The sequence below is a fragment of the Anolis carolinensis genome, unplaced genomic scaffold, assembly GCF_035594765.1.
Source record: "Anolis carolinensis isolate JA03-04 unplaced genomic scaffold, rAnoCar3.1.pri scaffold_7, whole genome shotgun sequence".
Lineage (NCBI taxonomy): Eukaryota > Metazoa > Chordata > Lepidosauria > Squamata > Dactyloidae > Anolis > Anolis carolinensis.
The window spans coordinates 28,545,314-28,565,252 of NW_026943818.1; the positions used below are offsets into that span (position 1 = coordinate 28,545,314).

The 19,939-nt window shown below is 39.4% G+C and overlaps 1 protein-coding gene across 1 annotated transcript in view; it reads left to right on the forward strand.

Annotated features, from left to right (window-relative positions):
* vkorc1l1 (vitamin K epoxide reductase complex subunit 1 like 1) overlaps positions 1-19,939 on the forward strand; it is a 29,861-nt gene that overhangs the window by 4,782 nt on the left and 5,140 nt on the right. Inside the window, exon 2 of the mRNA XM_062959599.1 lies at positions 8,243-8,352. Coding sequence (XP_062815669.1) covers positions 8,243-8,352 — 110 coding nt within the window. The remainder of the gene's footprint in view (positions 1-8,242; positions 8,353-19,939) is intronic.

Consider the following 19,939-nt stretch of genomic DNA (forward strand, 5'->3'; position numbering starts at 1 on the left):
GGACCATGTGGAAGAGACCACGTGGACCATGTAGAGGAGACTCATGTGGACCATATGGAAACGACCATGTGGAGGAGACCTTGTGGAAGAGACCACGTGGACCATGTAGAGGAGACTCATGTGGACCATGTGGAAGAGACCACGTGGACCATATGGAAAAGACCACATGGACCATTTGGAGGAGACCGTGTGGAAGAGACCGCGTGGACCTTGTGGAAGCGATCATGTGGAAGAGACCACGTGGACCATGGACTGTGTGGAAGAGACTGCATGGACCATGCAGAGGAGACTACATGGAAGAGACCTCATAGACCATGCGGAAGAGACCACGGGGAAGAGACCACATGGACCATGCGGAGACCACATGGAAGAGACATGGACCACGGGGAAGAGACCACATGGAAGAGACATAGACCATGTGGAGGAGACCGTGTGAAAGAGACCACATGGACCATGCGGAGGAGACCACGGGGAAGAGACCACTTGGACCATGTGGAGGAGACCACAGGAAAGAGACATGGACCATGTGGAGGAGACCATGGGAAAGAGACCACGTGAACCCTGTGGAGGAGACTGCATGGACCATGTGGAGGAGACCACAGGAAAGAGACATGGACCATGTGGAGGAGACCACGGGGAAGAGACATGGACCATGTGGAGGAGACCATGGGAAAGAGACCACGTGAACCCTGTGGAGGAGACTGCATGGACCATGTGGAGGAGACCACAGGAAAGAGACATGGACCATGTGGAGGAGACCACGGGGAAGAGACCACGTGAACCCTGTGGAGGAGACTGCATGGACCATGTGGAGGAGACCACAGGAAAGAGACATGGACCATGTGGAGGAGACCATGGGAAAGAGACCACGTGAACCCTGTGGAGGAGACTGCATGGACCATGTGGAGGAGACCACAGGAAAGAGACATGGACCATGTGGAGGAGACCACGGGGAAGAGACATGGACCATGTGGAGGAGACCACGGGGAAGAGACCACATGGACCATGTGGAGGAGCCCTTACGCTCCTAATGTTCAGGCAGATCTTCCTTCCTGTCATTTGAACCCAACTGTACTTCTATTTTTAATCATCCCGTGAATCTATAGCATTTTAAAGTAGTGTTATACTGGATTAATTCTGCAGTGTAGGCACATCCTTAGGCCCATGTGATGCTTACTTCACGACCCAGCAGCCCCAAACCAGGGCAGCTAATAGGAGGAATGCTGGGTGTCGCAGGAAACCTCCATGCTTTTCCAGTCCTACTGTGGTGTGGCTTGGCTCTCTTTCTCTTCTTGTTGAATCGCTTTGGTCTCCGAGAGAAGTTGCTGACCGCGATGGATGAGATGGAGGCGGGGGCGGATTATGCCAGGAATGTGGAGTGAGCTTAGCCCAGTGTAAACCTGAATGATCAATGAGTGTTGGGTGCGGCCTGGGGTGAGGTTCAGTTTCCTCCTCGGGCCCTTCCTTGGAACCGGTCAGCTGCTGACCCTGTGCTTGGTCTCCACCATGGAGTCAGATGTGTGTTTCCGAGCCACTCCAAAAGCAATAAGTGGCCTCTACTTCTGAGTGGCTCTTAAACTGAGTGCAGGGAGTGGAGATCCGAGCACAGAGCGTCCCTCTTATTGATATATTTATTTACAGTATTTATATTCCTCCCTTCCTTCTCAGGGCAGATCACAAGGCAAACATTAGACCAGGGGTCCTCAAACTTTTAAAGTGGAGGGCCGGTTCATGGTCCCTCAGGTTGTTGAGGGGCTGAATTATCATTTGGAAAAAAATGAACAAATTCCTAATCACACTGCACATGTCTTATTTGTAGTGCAACCCCCCCCCCCCAAACAACAATCGTTTATTTATTCATTTATTTATTTATTTGCTGCATTTATACCCCACCCTCTCTCACCCCGAAGGGGACTCAGCGGCTTACAAGTTGTATCAACATACAATATATTATATTACTAGCTGTGCCCGGCCTCGCGTTGCTGTGGCGAAGTCTGGTGGTATGGGAAATAAACTATTGAGGAATTGGTGGTAGTTAAGGTAAGGGGTAAAGATTTCCCCCTGACATTAAGTCCATTATAAATGGGTTATATAGCTGTGTGGAAGGGCCTTGAGTCTACACTGTCATATAATCCAGTACAAATTAGATAATCTGTGGAAGAGGCCTAAGAGAGGCCTAAGTCTGCCTGTCCCCTGGGCTGAGTTGGTTGCTAGGAGACCAAGTGGGCAGAGATTTGTCCTCTATAACTGGCAGCAATTGGATAAAAACAATTATTCCTCTCCCTCTAATTAGGACTTTATTTTTTTTCTTTTTGTTGTATCAACCTAGAGGCATGGATGATGGATTGTATTGTCAAATTTCGAGGTTGGGGGGCCTGTAGTTTTGTTGTTTTGTTGGTCGCCGTGATGCCATCACTCATTTATATATATATAGATTAACACAGCACAATATGAGCATTATATATTACTATATTGTACTATACCACTATACCATATTAATAATAATAATAATAATAATAATATATTATATATTAAATGTAATATTACTAATATTATTAGTAATATTACATTTAATATATAATATATAATTAATATTATTATATTATACAATTTTATTACATTGTATTATTATTATTAGCCGCCCTGAGTCCCATACTGTGTGAGAAGGGCGGGGTAGAAATACTGTAATAAATAAATAACTATTATATTGTATTACATTATAATATTATTATCAATATTATAGTAAAGGTAAAGGTTTCCCCTGACGTTAAGTCCAGTCGTGTCCAACTCTGGGGGTTGGTGCTCATCTCCATTTCTAAGCCAAAAAGCCGGCGTTGTCCGTAGATACCTCCAAGGTCATGTGGCCGGCATGACTGCATGGAGCGCTGTTACCTTCCTGCCAGAGCAGTACCTATTGATCTACTCGCATTTGCATGTTTTCGAATTGCTAGGTTGGCAGAAGCTGGAGCTTACAGTGGGCGCTCACTCTGCTCCCTGGATTTGAATCTGGGACCTTTCGGTCTGCAAGTTCAGCAGCTCAGCGCTTTAACACACTGGGCCACCTCAATATTATATGTATACACAATATATTATATTATTACCATAGCACAATATTAGTAAATGAATGAACCATACAATATTTAAAAATAAAAACAATTTGAACCAACATAAACCTATCAGGATTTCAATGGAAAGTGTGGGCCTGCTTCTGCCCAATGAGATAGACAAGTTAAGAAGGGTGGTTGTTGTTGTGTGCCTTCAAGTCATTTCAGACTTTGGGCAAGCCTAAGTCTAAAACTGAGGGTGGGGGCCAGGTAAATGACCTTGGAGGGCCACATCTGGCCCCCGGGCCTTAGTTTGGGGACCCCTGCATTAGACATACAGTAGGATTTTGGACCGGCCCTCGGTTTAAAAAGTTTGAGGACCCCTGCTCTACTGTATTAGTATTTCTGAAACCTGGGCTTTGTTCCCATGCAGATAAACAGCTTCGCTCTCACAGAGCCTTCTCTCACATTGAGCTTCAAACACACGAACAGCCTTCACGCTGGAGCTTCTCTCACCGAATCTTCTCACACCAGGGCTTATCGCACAGTGCTGCCTACTTCATACCTCCTCATTCCTTTCCGCACGCTTCTGAAAGGATTTTTATGATGCCGTAAATTAGTTAAATTCGCCTCCCCGCATAAAGCGGTGCCTAAATTTCTTACTTGACAGATGCATTTATCTTTCGAGCTGCTTAGGTCAACAGCGAGCTAGACTACCAATGGTCAGGAGCTCAGTCCGACCTGGGTTTTGATCTCGTGATTTATTTGATCTCGTCATGATTTATTGCAACTGGCTACTAACCAGCTGCGCCACAGCCCGTCCCTGTATTATTATGAATCTGGTCCCGAGCATCCTGTGTTTGGAGAAGGAAGGGGGCATTGTTGCGGGCACCGCCTGCCGCCTCCACGCACACAAAGCCTCCCTTGGTTCGCACAGAAGCGCATTCAGAAATTAAACCTCAAGAACCACTGGGAGATTTGAGGTCAGCAAAGCAGCTCAATCTAGCCGGTATGCCTTTGTATTGTGCAATAAGTTTGGGCCCCAAAAGGGGATCCCGGAAAACCGAGAAATGATCTGCGGCCTGGCCAATATATCTATTTATTTATTTTGTTTATTTACAGTATTAACATTCAGATATTTACAGTTATGAAGTAGCAACGAAAATAATAATATAGTTGGGGTTCACTTCAACATTAGGAACGTGCCCCATGTAACCCGTGGGGAGATGGTGGCGGGGAATAAATAAAGCTATTATTATTATTTATTGTATGACACAGCAAACAAGATAGATCTGCTGGATTTCGTATCACAAAACCACAAGTCGAACACTTCCCAAGTGTCTAGGACTGTGTGATGTATTATTATTATTATTATTATTATTATTATTATTATTATTTTATTATGACACAGCAAACAAGATACATCTGCTGGATTTCGTATCACAAAACCACAAGTCGAACACTTCCCAAGTGTCTAGGACTGTGTGATATATTATTATTATTATTATTATTATTATTATTATTATTATTATTATTATTTTATTATGACACAGCAAACAAGATAGATCTGCTGGATTTCGTATCACAAAACCACAAGTCGAACACTTCCCAAGTGTCTAGGACTATGTGATGTATTATTATTATTATTATTATTATTATTATTTTATGACACAGAAAAAAAGATAGACATGCTGGATTTCGTATCACAAAATCACAAGTCGAACACTTCCCAAGAGTCTAGGACTGTGTGATGTATTATTATTATTATTATTATTATTATTATTATTATTATTATTGGTGTCTAGGACTGTGTGATGTATTATTATTATTATTATTATTATTGGTGTCTAGGACTGTGTGATGTATTATTATTGTTGTTGTTGTTGTTGTTGTTATTTTATTATGACACAGCAAACAAGATAGATATGCTGGATTTTGTATCACAAAATCACAAGTCGAACACTTCCCAAGTGTCTAGGACTGTGTGATGTATTATTATTATTATTATTATTTTATGACACAGAAAAAAAGATAGACATGCTGGATTTCGTATCACAAAATCACAAGTCGAACACTTCCCAAGAGTCTAGGACTGTGTGATGTATTATTATTATTATTATTATTATTATTATTATTATTATTGGTGTCTAGGACTGTGTGATGTATTATTATTATTATTATTATTATTGGTGTCTAGGACTGTGTGATGTATTATTATTATTATTATTATTATTATTATTATTTTATGACACGGAAAAAAAGATAGACATGCTGGATTTTGTATCACAAAATCACAAGTCGAACACTTCCCAAGTGTCTAGGACTGTGTGATGTATTATTATTATTATTATTATTATTATTATTATTGGTGTCTAGGACTGTGTGATGTATTATTATTATTGTTGTTGTTGTTGTTATTTTATTATGACACAGCAAACAAGATAGATATGCTGGATTTTGTATCACAAAATCACAAGTCGAACACTTCCCAAGTGTCTAGGACTGTGTGATGTATTATTATTATTATTATTATTATTATTATTATTATTATTATTATTATTATTATTGGTGTCTAGGACTGTGTGATGTATTATTATTATTGTTGTTGTTGTTATTTTATTATGACACAGCAAACAAGATAGATCTGCTGGATTTCGTATCACAAAATCACAAGTCGAACACTTCCCAAGCATCTAGGACTGTGTGATGTATTTTCGGATGATGCGTGCAGATCCCAGCAGGGTGGCCTTTTGCAGTTGGCAGATCGTAATTTTGTCAATGCCTATTGTTTCCAAATGCCGGCTGAGATCTTTTGGCACACCACCCAATGTGCCGATCACCACCAGGACCACCTGTACTGGTTTCTGCCAGAGTCTTTGAAGTTCAATCTTGAGGTCCTGAGAGCGGCTGAGTTTTTTCTGTTTTTTTTCACCTGGGATGGCAACATCAATGATCCAAACCAACTGTGATGTCTGGTGTGTTGTGTTCCAGAACTTTGTCAGTCTGGATTCGGAAGTCCCACAGTATCCCACAGCCATCAGGACAAAGGCAATTCAGGCCAAGATCGAAACATCAGCTGATGACCCAAAATGCAGAATGTGCAAGGAAACCGACGAAACCATGGATCATCTCCTCAGCTGCTGTAAGAAAATTGCACAGACAGACTACAAACAGAGGCACAACACTCTGGTCCAAATGATTCATTGGAACTTATGCCTCAAGTACCACCTCCCAGCAGCAAAGAACTGGTGGGATCACAAACCTGCAAAAGTCTTGGAAAATGAGCACGCAAAGATACTGCGGGACTTCCGAATCCAGACTGACAAAGTTCTGGAACACAACACACCAGACATCACAGTTGTGGAAAAGAACAAGGTTTGGATCATTGATGTTGCCATCCCAGTTTCAGCAGAATATCCCATGATAGATCTATCCTAACATGTCAAACCCGTGTCCCGTCCCCACAAAGGCCTTCTCTTTTGTCACCCTCTTCTTCCGCCTCATTGAAAAACAAATCCAGGGTGGGGTTTGGTGAGCAACAGGCCTAGCCATGCAAGTTTCCAGACTGGTTTTGACAACCATGGGGAGAGTTGTTGTGGTTGATCTGGAGCTGCGAGTGTACACAATGCATTGATTTATCGCTCTGAGAAGCTTCTACCTATGATTCAGACCCGTAGTCAATTGATTCAGCCCTAAATCTCAGGAAGTGAAGCCAAACTACAAATCCCAGCGGTCTTGAAAATAAATGATAAATAATGAACGCCCCTCGTAAATATAAATCAACTAGCTGTACCTGGCCACACGTTGCTCTGGCTTATGGGAATGCTATTATTATTATTATTATTATTATTATTATTATTATTATTATTATTATTATTATTATTTCGCTGGGGTGTTGTTGTGTGGTTTCCTGGACTGTGTTATTATTATTATCATTATTATTATTATTACTCGCTGTGCCCGGCCACACGTTGCTGTGGCTTATGGGAATGCTATTATTATTATTATTATTATTTCGCTGGGGTGTTGTTGTGTGGTTTCCCAGACTTTGTTATTGTTACTATTATTATTATTATTATTATTACTCGCTGTGCCCGGCCACGCGTTGCTGTGGCTTATGGGAATGCTATTATTATTATTATTATTATTATTATTTCGCTGGGGTGTTGTTGTGTGGTTTCCCAGACTTTGTTATTGTTACTATTATTATTATTATTATTATTATTACTCGCTGTGCCCGGCCACGTGTTGCTGTGGCTTATGGGAATGCTATTATTATTATTATTATTATTATTATTATTATTATTATTAGTTTGCTGGGGTGTTGTTGTGTGGTTTCCCGGACTGTGTTATTATTATTATCATTATTATTATTATTACTCGCTGTGCCCGGCCACACGTTGCTGTGGCTTATGGGAATGCTATTATTATTATTATTATTATTATTATTATTATTATTATTATTATTATTTCGCTGGGGTGGTGTTGTGTGGTTTCCCGGACTGTGTTATTATTATTATTATTACTCGCTGTGCCCGGCCACGCGTTGCTGTGGCTTATGGGAATGCTATTATTATTATTATTATTTCGCTGGGGTGTTGTGTGGTTTCCCAGACTTTGTTGTCATTATTATTATTATTATTACTCGCTGTGCCCGGCCACGCGTTGCTGTGGCTTATGGGAATGCTATTATTATTTCACTGGGGTGTTGTGTGGTTTCCCTGACTGTGTTGTTATTATTATTATTATTATTATTACTCGCTGTGCCCGGCCACGCTTTGCTGTGGCTTATGGGAATGCTTTGTTGGCCAGGGGGAATAGCAATGAATAGCCTTGCAGCCTCAAAAGCCTGAACCCTGGCTGTACCCCGGCACCATTGTGCCCGAGGGGGTTGCTAGGAGATGAAGTGGGCGGGGCCTAAAGGGGGCAGGACCTACCCTTCTGACCAGCAACCAGGGTTGAAAACGGCTCTTCCTCGTTCTCTAATTTGGACTTTCTTTTCCAGGTTTTTTGTTTGAAAGACATAGATTGGATGACTGTGTCTTTTGTGGCCAAATTTGGTGTGATTTGGCTCAGTGGTTTTGTTGTTTACTCGGTCCTACAAATGTACATGACATTTTTATAGATATATTCCACTTTTAATTTTGACGGGAGCTAGTTCACCTCGAGACGTCTTCTCCCTTTCCTTTGTCTTCCAGATGGGGTCGGGGTTTCGGCTTGCTGGGTTCCATTTTTGGGAAAGACAGCGCCATCAACCAGCCGAACAGCGTCTTCGGGCTTGTCTTTTACATACTACAAATGCTACTCGGTGCGTATCGCTTGAGCGTCTATAACAGGGGTCCCCAAACTAAGGCCCGGGGGCCGGATGCGGCCCTCCAAGGTCATTTACCTGGCCCCTGCCCTCAGTTTTATAATATAACATTTTATATCAGTTTTAATAATATAATATTGTATATACATGTAATATTGATAGAAATATGATAATGTAATACAATGTAATACTAATAATAATACCATATAATATTAATTATATATTATATATTACATGTAATATTACTAATAATATTACAATATAGTGGTATAATTCAATATAGTAATATATAATGCTAATATTGTTCTATTATATCTATTGTATATAGATACAAATTGTAAGCCGCTCTGAGTCCCCTTCGGGGTGAGAAGGACAGGATATAAATGTAAATAAATAAATAAATAATAAATACAGTAGAGTCTCACTTATCCAACACTCACTTATCCAATGTTCTGGATTATCCAACGCATTTTTGTAGTCAGTTTTCAATATATCATGATATTTTGGTGCTAAATTCGTAAATACAATAATTATTACATAGCATTAATGTGTAATAAACTACTTTTTCTGTCAAATTTATTGTATAACATGATGTTTTGCTGCTTAATTTGTAAAATCATAACCTAATTTAATGTTTAATAGGCTTTTCCTTAATCTCTCCTTATTATCCAACACATTTGCTTATCCAATGTTCTGCTGGCCCGTTTATGTTGGATAAGCGAGACTCTACTGTAAATAAATTTTTGACTTAGGCTCGCCCAAAATCTGAAATGACTTGAAGGCACACAACAACAATAATCCTAATTAACTTGACTATCTTGTTGGCCAGAAGCAGGTCCACACTTCCCATTGAAATCCTGATCGGTTTGAGTTGGTTAAAATTGTTTTTATTTTTAAATATTGTATTGTTATTTCATTGTTCTTGTTGTTGTTTTTGCACCACAAATAAGACATGTGCAGCACATGTGCATCAGAATTTGTTTGTATTTTTTTCAAATGATAATCCGGCCCCTCAACAGTCTGAAGGATTGTGGACCGGCCCTCGGCTTAAAAAGTTTGAGGACCCCTGGTCTATAATATCCTTCCCACTTTGTTCTGTATCACATTTATGGAATGTAGCCATTGAGGGCTATAATCAAAAACAATTACATTGCAGAAGAGATGCAAGTCTGTAATCTGGGGAACCAGTTTGAAAGCATCCGGATAAGAAATTTTGTTGGCCATCTGTCGGGAGTGCTTTGAATGTCATTTTCTTGCTTCTTGGAAGGGGGTTGGACTGGATGGCCCATGAGGTCTCTTCCAACTCTATGATTCTATGATCTCTCCGTTCCATGAAAAATAGCATACTTTGGGTTGGCCTTTCACAAAGCTTGGTTAGGATACTGCTGGAATTCCATATCATAGTCTACACCAGGGGTCCTCAAACTTTTTAAGTGGATTGTTGAGGGGCCGAATTGTCATTTTAAAAAAAAAAGAAACGAACTAATTCCTATGCTCACTGCACATGTCTTATTTGTAGTGCAAAAAAATAAAACAAAACCCCCAGCAACAATTACTTATTTATTTATGTACAGTAGAGTCTCACTTATCCAACATAAACGGGCCGGCAGAATGTTGGATAAGCGAATATGTTGGATAATAAGGAGGCATTAAGGAAAAGCCTATTAAACACCAAATTAGGTTATGATTTTACAAATGAAGCACCAAAACATCATGTTAGACAACAAATTGGACAGAAAAAGTAGTTCAATACGCAGTAATGCTATGTAGTAATTACTGTATTTATGAATTTAGCACCAAAATATCACGATATATTGAAAACATTGACTACAAAAATGCGTTGGATAATCCAGAATGTTGGATAAGCAAGTGTTGGATAAGTGAGACTCTACTGTATTACATTTATACCCCACCCTCTCTCACCCGAAGGGGACTCAGAGAGGTTTACAAGTTGTATGTACATACAATATATTATATTACTAGCATAGCACAATATTAGCATTATATATTAATATATTGTACTAGACCAGGGGTCCCCAAACTAAGGCCTGGGGGCCGGATGCGGCCCTCCAAGGTCATTTACCTGGCCCCCGACGTCAGTTTTATAATATAATATTTTTATATTATTTTAAATAATATAAAATAATATTTTATAATAATATTATAATGTTATACAATATAATACTAATAATAATACCATATAATAATATTAATTATATGTTATAAAAAGGTTTCTCCTGACATTAAGTCCAGCCTTGTCTGACTGTGGGGGTTGGTGCTCATCTCCATTTCTAAGCCAAAGAGCCATCGTTGTCCATAGACACCTCCAAGGTCATGTGGCCGGCATGACTGCATGGAGCACTGTTAACTTCCCGCCGGAGCGGTACCTATTGATCTACTCACATTGGCATGTTTTCGAACTGCTAGGTTGGCAGGAGCTGGGGCTAACAGCGGGTGCTCATTCCACTCCCGGGATTGGAACCTGGGACCTTTTGGTCCACAAGTTCAGCAGCTCAGCGCTTTAACACAATGTGCCATCAGGGCCCCCCATTATATGTTATATATTACATATAATATTACAGTATAGTGGTATAGTTCAATACAGTAATATATAATGCTAATATTGTGCTATGCTAATAATATATTGTATGTACATACAGCTGCTCTGAGTCCCCTTCGGGGTGAGAAGGGCGGGATATAAATGTAATAAATAAATGTAGTAAATGAATAAATAAATAATTTTAGACTTAGGCTCGCCCAAAGTCTGAAATGACTTGAAGGCACACAACAACAACAACAACAATCCTAATTAACTTGACTATCTCATTGGCCAGTAGCAGGCCCACACTTTCCATTGAAATCCTGATAGGTTTATTTTGGTTAAAATTGTTTTCATTTTTAAATATTGTATTGTTCTTTAATTGTTATTGTTGTATTGCACTACAAATAAGACATATGCAGTGTTCATTTTTTTTTCTCAAATGATAATTCGGCCCCTCAACAGTCTGAAGAATTGTGGACTGGCCCTCTGCTTTAAAAGTTTGAGGACCCCTGTACTAGACCATTATACCGTAATATTATTAGCAATATCACATTTAATATATAATATATAATTAATATTATTATATTATACAATATTATTATATTGTATTATTATTTTTATTAGCCGCCCTGAGTCCCCTATTGGGTGAGAACGGCGGGGTAGAAATACGGTAATATATATATATATGTATTGTATTGTATTGTATTACATTAAAATATTTATTATCAATATTATATGTATACATACAATATATTATATTACTAGCATAGCACAATATTAGCATTATGTATTAATATATTGTACTAGACCATTATACCGTAATATTATTAGTAATATCACATTTAATATATAATATATAATTAATATTATTATATTATACAATATTATTATATTGTAGTATTATTATTAGCCGCCCTGAGTCCCCTATTGGGTGAGAACGGCGGGGTAGAAATACGGTAATATATATATATATATGTATTGTATTGTATTACATTAAAATATTTATTATCAATATTATATGTATACATACAATATATTATATTACTAGCATAGCACAATATTAGCATTATATATTAATATATTGTAACTAGACCATTATACCGTAATATTATTAGTAATATCACATTTAATATATAATATATAATTAATATTATTATATTATACAATATTATTATATTGTAGTATTATTATTAGCCGCCCTGAGTCCCCTATTGGGTGAGAACGGCGGGGTAGAAATACGGTAATATATATATATGTATGTATTGTATTGTATTACATTAAAATATTTATTATCAATATTATATGTATAGATACAATATATTATATTACTAGCATAGCACAATATTAGCATTATATATTAATATATTGTACTAGACCATTATACCGTAATATTATTAGTAATATCACATTTAATATATAATATATAATTAATATTATTATATTATACAATATTATTATATTGTAGTATTATTATTAGCCGCCCTGAGTCCCCTATTGGGTGAGAACGGCGGGGTAGAAATACGGTAATATATATATATATACAGTAGAGTCTCACTTATCCAACACTCGCTTATCCAACGTTCTGGATTATCCAACACATTTTTGTAGTCAATATTTTCAATACATTGTGATATTTTGGTGCTAAATTCATAAATACATGTCGGGTTCACCCGACAATACAGTAATTACTACATGGCATTACTGCGTATTGAACTACTTTTTCTGCCAAATTTGTTGTTAAACATGATGTTTTGGTGCTTAATTTGTAAAATCATGACGTAATTTGATATGTAATAGGTTTTTCCTTAATCCCTCCTTATTATCCAACATATTTGCTTATCCAACGTTCTGCCGGCCCGTTTATGTTGGATAAGTGAGACTCTACTGTATGTATTGTATTGTATTACATTAAAATATTTATTATCAATATTATATGTATACACAATATTTTTTTATTACAATATATTATATTATTACCATATCATTGGAGCCTCCGGTGGCCAAGGGGATAAAAGCCTCGTAACTTGAAGGTTGGGTTGCTGACCTGAAAGCTGCCAGGTTCGAATCCCACCCGGGGAGAGTGCGGACGAGCTCCGTCTATCAGCTCCAGCTCCATGCGGGGACATGAGAGAAGCCTCCCACAAGGATGGTAAAACATCAAAACATCCGGGCAATGTCCCCTGGGCAACGTCCTTGCAGACGGCCAATTCTCTCACTCCAGAAGCAACTCCGGTTGCTCCTGACACGAAAAAAAAACAAAACCATATCATTCATTTACAATATTGGTAAATGAAAAAACAATACAATATTTAAAAATAAAAATAATTTTAACCCACATACTGTAAACTTATCAGGATTTCAGTGGGAAGTGTGGGCCTGCTTCTGGCCAGTGAGATCATCAAGTAGGATTGTTGTTGTAGTGCCTTCAAGTCATTTCAGACTTTGGGCGAGCCTAAACTTTGGGCCGCATCCGGCCCCCGGGCCTTAGTTTGGGGACCCCTGGTCTACACTGTGTAACGTTATGTATACTTAATAGTGCAAGTAACTCGTAAAAATCGGAAATAGTCCTTTTGAAGCATTAGCATAAGAATCGAAGCTGACCCTCAAAACCTTTTCGTTAATGTTTGGGAACACAGAACTTGAGAAATGTAGTTTGGGAAGGGTAGCCTATGCCAAAGGATCCAAAAGGCTCTGCTTTAAACTACATTTCCCAGGATGCCTCAGAATGAGACTACGCCAATCAGGAAAATTATCCCTTCCCCTAAACAGTTTATTATTCTGAGAATTCCCTTAAATCAGTAGATGTATTAGTATTTCTGAAACCTGGGCTGCTTTCTCATGCAGATAAAACAGCTTCGCTCTCACAGAGCCTTCTCTCGCATCAAGCTTCACACATTATCAGCCTTCATGCTGGAGCTTCTCTCACCGAATCTTCTCACACAAGGCCTTATCATACTCCTACTTCATACTGAGTGAGGCCTACTTCATACTGAAGCATTCTCTTACAGAGGCTGACTAACACTGAGGCGTTCTAACACTCCTCAGGACAACACTAGCTTTGGCCCACTAACTCTTAACAGGCTTCGGCTTACTCACTCTCCTCAGGACGACACTAGCTTTGGCCCTTCCAGTGCTTACTCACATTTTTGTAATTAAAAATACCCACATAGATCTTTATACCTCATGCAGATAAGCAGCTTCGCTCTCATGGAGCCTTCTCTCACATCGAACTTACACAGGAGTTTCACACATTAGCTTTACACATAGCAGCCTTCACGGTGGAGCTTCTCAGTTTCTTTATACTTCCTTCTTTGATTCTACGCTGGGCTGCTTTCTCATTCAGATAAAAAGCTTCGCACTAATGGAGCCTTCTCTCACATCGAGCTTCACACATTAGCAGCCTTCAAGCTGGAGCTTCTCACACCAGGCCTTCTCTCACAGTGAGGCCTACTTCATACTGAGGCCTACTCATACAGTGGCCTTCTCTCACAGAGGCTGACTAACACTGAGGTGTTCTAACACTCCTCAGGACAACACTAGCTTTGGCCCACTAACTCTTAACAGGCTTCGGCTTACTCACTCTCCTCAGGACGACACTAGCTTTGGCCCTTCCAGTGCTTGACTCACATTTTTTTGTAATTAACAATACCTAGTTAGTTCTTTAGACTTCCTTCTTTGATTCCACGCTGGTCTGCTTTCTTATGCAAATAAGCAGCTTCGCTCTCACAGAGCCTTCTCTCACATCGAACTTACACAGGAGTTTCTTACATTAGCTTTACACATAGCAGCCTTCACGGTGGAGCTTCTCTCAGTTTTTATACTCCCTTCTTTGCTTTCACGCTAGGCTGCTTGACTGAGTTTTTTTGTAATTAAAAACACCTAGTTAGTTCTTTATACGAGGGCTATCCAGAAAATAGATTACGTTTTGGAATTAAAAATTAACAAAGATTAGGAGAAAACATTTACCGTATGCAGTTGAAAGCCACACCCAAATACCACTTCTCAACATAGTCGCCATTCAAATCTAGGCAATTCTCATAGCGATGAAAGAGCTTGGAAACTCCTTCCCCACAAAACTCTGCCGCTTGCGTCCTCAAAAAGTATAGGAGAAAACATTTACCATATTCAGTTGAAAGCCACACCCAAATACCACTTCTCAACATAGTCGCCATTCAAATCTAGGCACTTCTCATAGCGATGAATGAGCTTGGCAACTCCTCCCCCACTAAACACTGCCGCTTGCGTCCTCAAAAGGTATAGGAGAAAACATTTACCATATGCAGTTGAAAGCCACACCCAAATACCACTTCTCAACATAGTCGCCATTCAAATCTAGGCACTTCTCACAGCGATGAATGAGCTTGGCAACTCCTTCCCCACAAAACACTGCCGCTTGCGTCCTCAAAAAGTATAGGAGAAAACATTTACCATATTCAGTTGAAAGCCACACCCAAATACCACTTCTCAACATAGTCGCCATTCAAATCTAGGCACTTATCATAGCGATGAATGAGCTTGGCAACTCCTCCCCCACTAAACACTGCCGCTTGCATCCTCAAAAGGTATAGGAGAAAACATTTACCATATGCAGTTGAAAGCCACACCCAAATACCACTTCTTAACATAGTCGCCATTCAAATCTAGGCACTTCTCATAGCGATGAATGAGCTTGGCAACTCCTCTCCCACTAAACTCTGCCGCTTGCGTCCTCAAAAAGTATAGGAGAAAACATTTGCCATACGCAGTTGAAAGCCACACCCAAATACCACTTCTCAACATAGTCGCCATTCAAATCTAGGCACTTCTCATAGCGATGAATGAGCTTGGCAACTCCTCCCCCACTAAACTCTGCCGCTTGCGTCCTCAAAAGGTATAGGAGAAAACATTTACCATATGCAGTTGAAAGCCACACCCAAATACCACTTCTCAACATAGTCGCCATTCAAATCTAGGCACTTCTCACAGCGATGAATGAGCTTGGCAACTCCTCCCCCACTAAACACTGCCGCTTGCGTCCTTAAAAGGTATAGCAGAAAACATTTACCATATGCAGTTGAAAGCCACACCCAAATACCACTTCTCAACATAGTCGCCATTCAAATCTAGGCACTTCTCATAGCGATGAATGAGCTTGGCAACTCCTCCCCCACTAAACACTGCCGCTTGCGTCCTCAAAAGGTATAGGAGAAAACATTTACCATATGCAGTTGAAAGCCACACCCAAATACCACTTCTCAACATAGTCGCCATTCAAATCTAGGCACTTCTCACAGCGATGAATGAGCTTGGCAACTCCTTCCCCACAAAACACTGCCGCTTGCGTCCTCAAAAAGTATAGGAGAAAACATTTACCATATTCAGTTGAAAGCCACACCCAAATACCACTTCTCAACATAGTCGCCATTCAAATCTAGGCACTTATCATAGCGATGAATGAGCTTGGCAACTCCTCCCCCACTAAACACTGCCGCTTGCATCCTCAAAAGGTATAGGAGAAAACATTTACCATATGCAGTTGAAAGCCACACCCAAATACCACTTCTTAACATAGTCGCCATTCAAATCTAGGCACTTCTCATAGCGATGAATGAGCTTGGCAACTCCTCTCCCACTAAACTCTGCCGCTTGCGTCCTCAAAAAGTATAGGAGAAAACATTTGCCATACGCAGTTGAAAGCCACACCCAAATACCACTTCTCAACATAGTCGCCATTCAAATCTAGGCACTTCTCATAGCGATGAATGAGCTTGGCAACTCCTCCCCCACTAAACTCTGCCGCTTGCGTCCTCAAAAGGTATAGGAGAAAACATTTACCATATGCAGTTGAAAGCCACACCCAAATACCACTTCTCAACATAGTCGCCATTCAAATCTAGGCACTTCTCACAGCGATGAATGAGCTTGGCAACTCCTCCCCCACTAAACACTGCCGCTTGCGTCCTTAAAAGGTATAGCAGAAAACATTTACCATATGCAGTTGAAAGCCACACCCAAATACCACTTCTTAACATAGTCGCCATTCAAATCTAGGCACTTCTCATAGCAATGAATGAGCTTGGCAACTCCTCCCCCACTAAACACTGCCGCTTGCGTCCTTAAAAGGTATAGGAGAAAACATTTACCATATGCAGTTGAAAGCCACACCCAAATACCACTTCTCAACATAATCACCATTCAAATCTAGGCACTTCTCATAGCGATGAATGAGCTTGGCAACTCCTTCCCCACAAAACACTGCCGCTTGCGTCCTCAAAAAGTATAGGAGAAAACATTTACCATATTCAGTTGAAAGCCACACCCAAATACCACTTCTCAACATAGTCGCCATTCAAATCTAGGCACTTCTCATAGCGATGAATGAGCTTGGCAACTCCTCTCCCACTAAACTCTGCCGCTTGCGTCCTCGAAAAGTATAGGAGAAAACATTTGCCATACGCAGTTGAAAGCCACACCCAAATACCACTTCTTAACATAGTCGCCATTCAAATCTAGGCACTTATCATAGCGATGAATGAGCTTGGCAACTCCTCCCCCACTAAACTCTGCCGCTTGTGTCCTCAAAAGCTATAGGAGAAAACATTTACCATATGCAGTTGAAAGCCACACCCAAATACCACTTCTCAACATAGTCGCCATTCAAATCTAGGCACTTCTCATAGCGATGAATGAGCTTGGCAACTCCTCCCCCACTAAACACTGCCGCTTGCGTCCTTAAAAGGTATAGCAGAAAACATTTACCATATGCAGTTGAAAGCCACACCCAAATACCACTTCTCAACATAGTCGCCATTCAAATCTAGGCACTTCTCATAGCGATGAATGAGCTTGGCAACTCCTCCCCCACTAAACTCTGCCGCTTGCGTCCTCAACGCAGAGTTTTGTGGGGAATGAGTTGGCAAGCTCATTCATTACTATGATAAGTGCTTAGATTTGAATGGCGACTATGTTGAGAAGTGGTATTTGGGCGTGGCTTTCAACTGCATATGGTAAATGTTTTCTCCTATACAGTAGAGTCTCACTTATCCAACACTCGCTTATCCAACGTTCTGGATTATCCAACGCATTTTTGTAGTCAATGTTTTCAATACATCGTGATATCTTGGTGCTAAATTAGTAAATACAGTAATTACTACATAGCATTATTGCATATTGAACTACTTTTTCTGTCAAATATGTTGTATAACATGTTTTGCTGCTTAATTTGTAAAATCATAACCTAATTTGATGTTTAATAGGCTTTTCCTTAATCCCTCCTTATTATCCAACATATTCGCTTATCCAACGTTTTGCCGGCCCGTTTATGTTGGATAAGTGAGATTCTACTGTACTTTGTTCATTTTTAATTCCAAAACGTAATCTACTTTCTACTTTGTGTTTTTTCGGCTGCTATGTATATATTATTACTGGTTTTTATTATTGTTCTTTGATGTTTCATATTTTATTTTATCATTGTTTTGTATCTGATTTTGCTGTAAGCCGCCCCGAGTCCCCTTCGAGGGAGATGGAGGCGGGATATAAATAAACATTATTATTATTATTATTATTACTTTCTGCATAACCCTCGTATTTATTTATTAATTTATTTGCTACATTTAAATGCCACCCTTCTCACCCCGAAGGGGACTCAGAGCGGCTTACAAATTAAATTTACATACAATATTATATTAGCATAGTACAATACTGGTAATAAATTATTATATTGTACTGTATCAATATATTGTAATATTATTAGTAATTTATTTATTTATTTCTCACATTTATATCCCGCCCTTTTCACCCGAAGGGACTCAGGGCGGCTTACAACACTGGCAACAATTAGATGCCCATACAAACCAATATAAAACAGCACATAAAACAGTTAAAACTATTAAAACACCTTATGAATTCAAAATATACATTTCAAACATAAAATCAGATCCATTCTTCCTCATGCTTTGTCTATAGTTCAGTCCGTGTCGTTTTCACCATTTATTGATTAAAAGCCTGGGCACACAGCCATGTTTTTAAGGCTTTTCTGAAGCCCAACAGAGTTGGAATTTGACGCATCTCTCTTGGGAGGGTGTAAAATATAAATATAAAATATATTTGGAAATATAAAGCATATCTTTGCATGTGCAGGATGCATCTGGGGCGGGATCTACACTGCTATATAATCCAGTTTCTGAATCCAGATGATCTGCTTTGAACTGGATTATATGAGTGTGCACTGCCATACACATTATATGAGTATACACTGCCAAATTGATAATAATATTATAATGTAATACAATAATAATAATACACTATTATAATTGTTTATTAAATATTGCATGTAATATTACTAATAATATTGCAATATAGTCATATAGTACAATATATAATGCTTATATTGTGCCATGATAATAATATAATTTATTGTATGTATATATAACTTGTAAGCCGCCCTGAGTCCCCTTCGGAGTGAGAAGGGCGGGATATAAATGTCGCTAATAAATAATAAATATAATATAATATATAATTAATATTATTATATTGTATTATTAGTATTATATCGTACTTCCTTCAGTGCTTCCACGCTGGGCCAGCTTCGCTCTCACTGAGCCTTCTCTCACATCGAACTCTTCAGAACGACACTTGCTTTGGTCCACTAACTCTGCTATTCTGACAATTTTCAGGTTCCAATTTTCTTAGGATGTTGTCTTCAGCCTTGCCAGACCTTAATTAGACCCTTAGCCAGATCCCAGTCATACCATTTCATTAAATCCTTTCATCACACAGACATTATGGGCCAACGGGAGAAGTGGTATTTGGGTGTGGCTTTCAACTGCATATGGTAAATGTTTTCTCCTATACTTTGTTCATTTTTAATTCCAAAACGTAATCTACTTTCTGGATAGCCCTCGTACTTCCTTCTGTGCTTCGCTCCCACGGAGCCTTCTCTCACATCGAACTCTTCAAAACGACACTTGCTTTGGTCCACTAACTGTATTATTCTGACAATTTTCAGGTTCCAATTTTCTTAGGATGTTGTCTTCAGCCTTGCCAGACCTTAATAGACCCTTA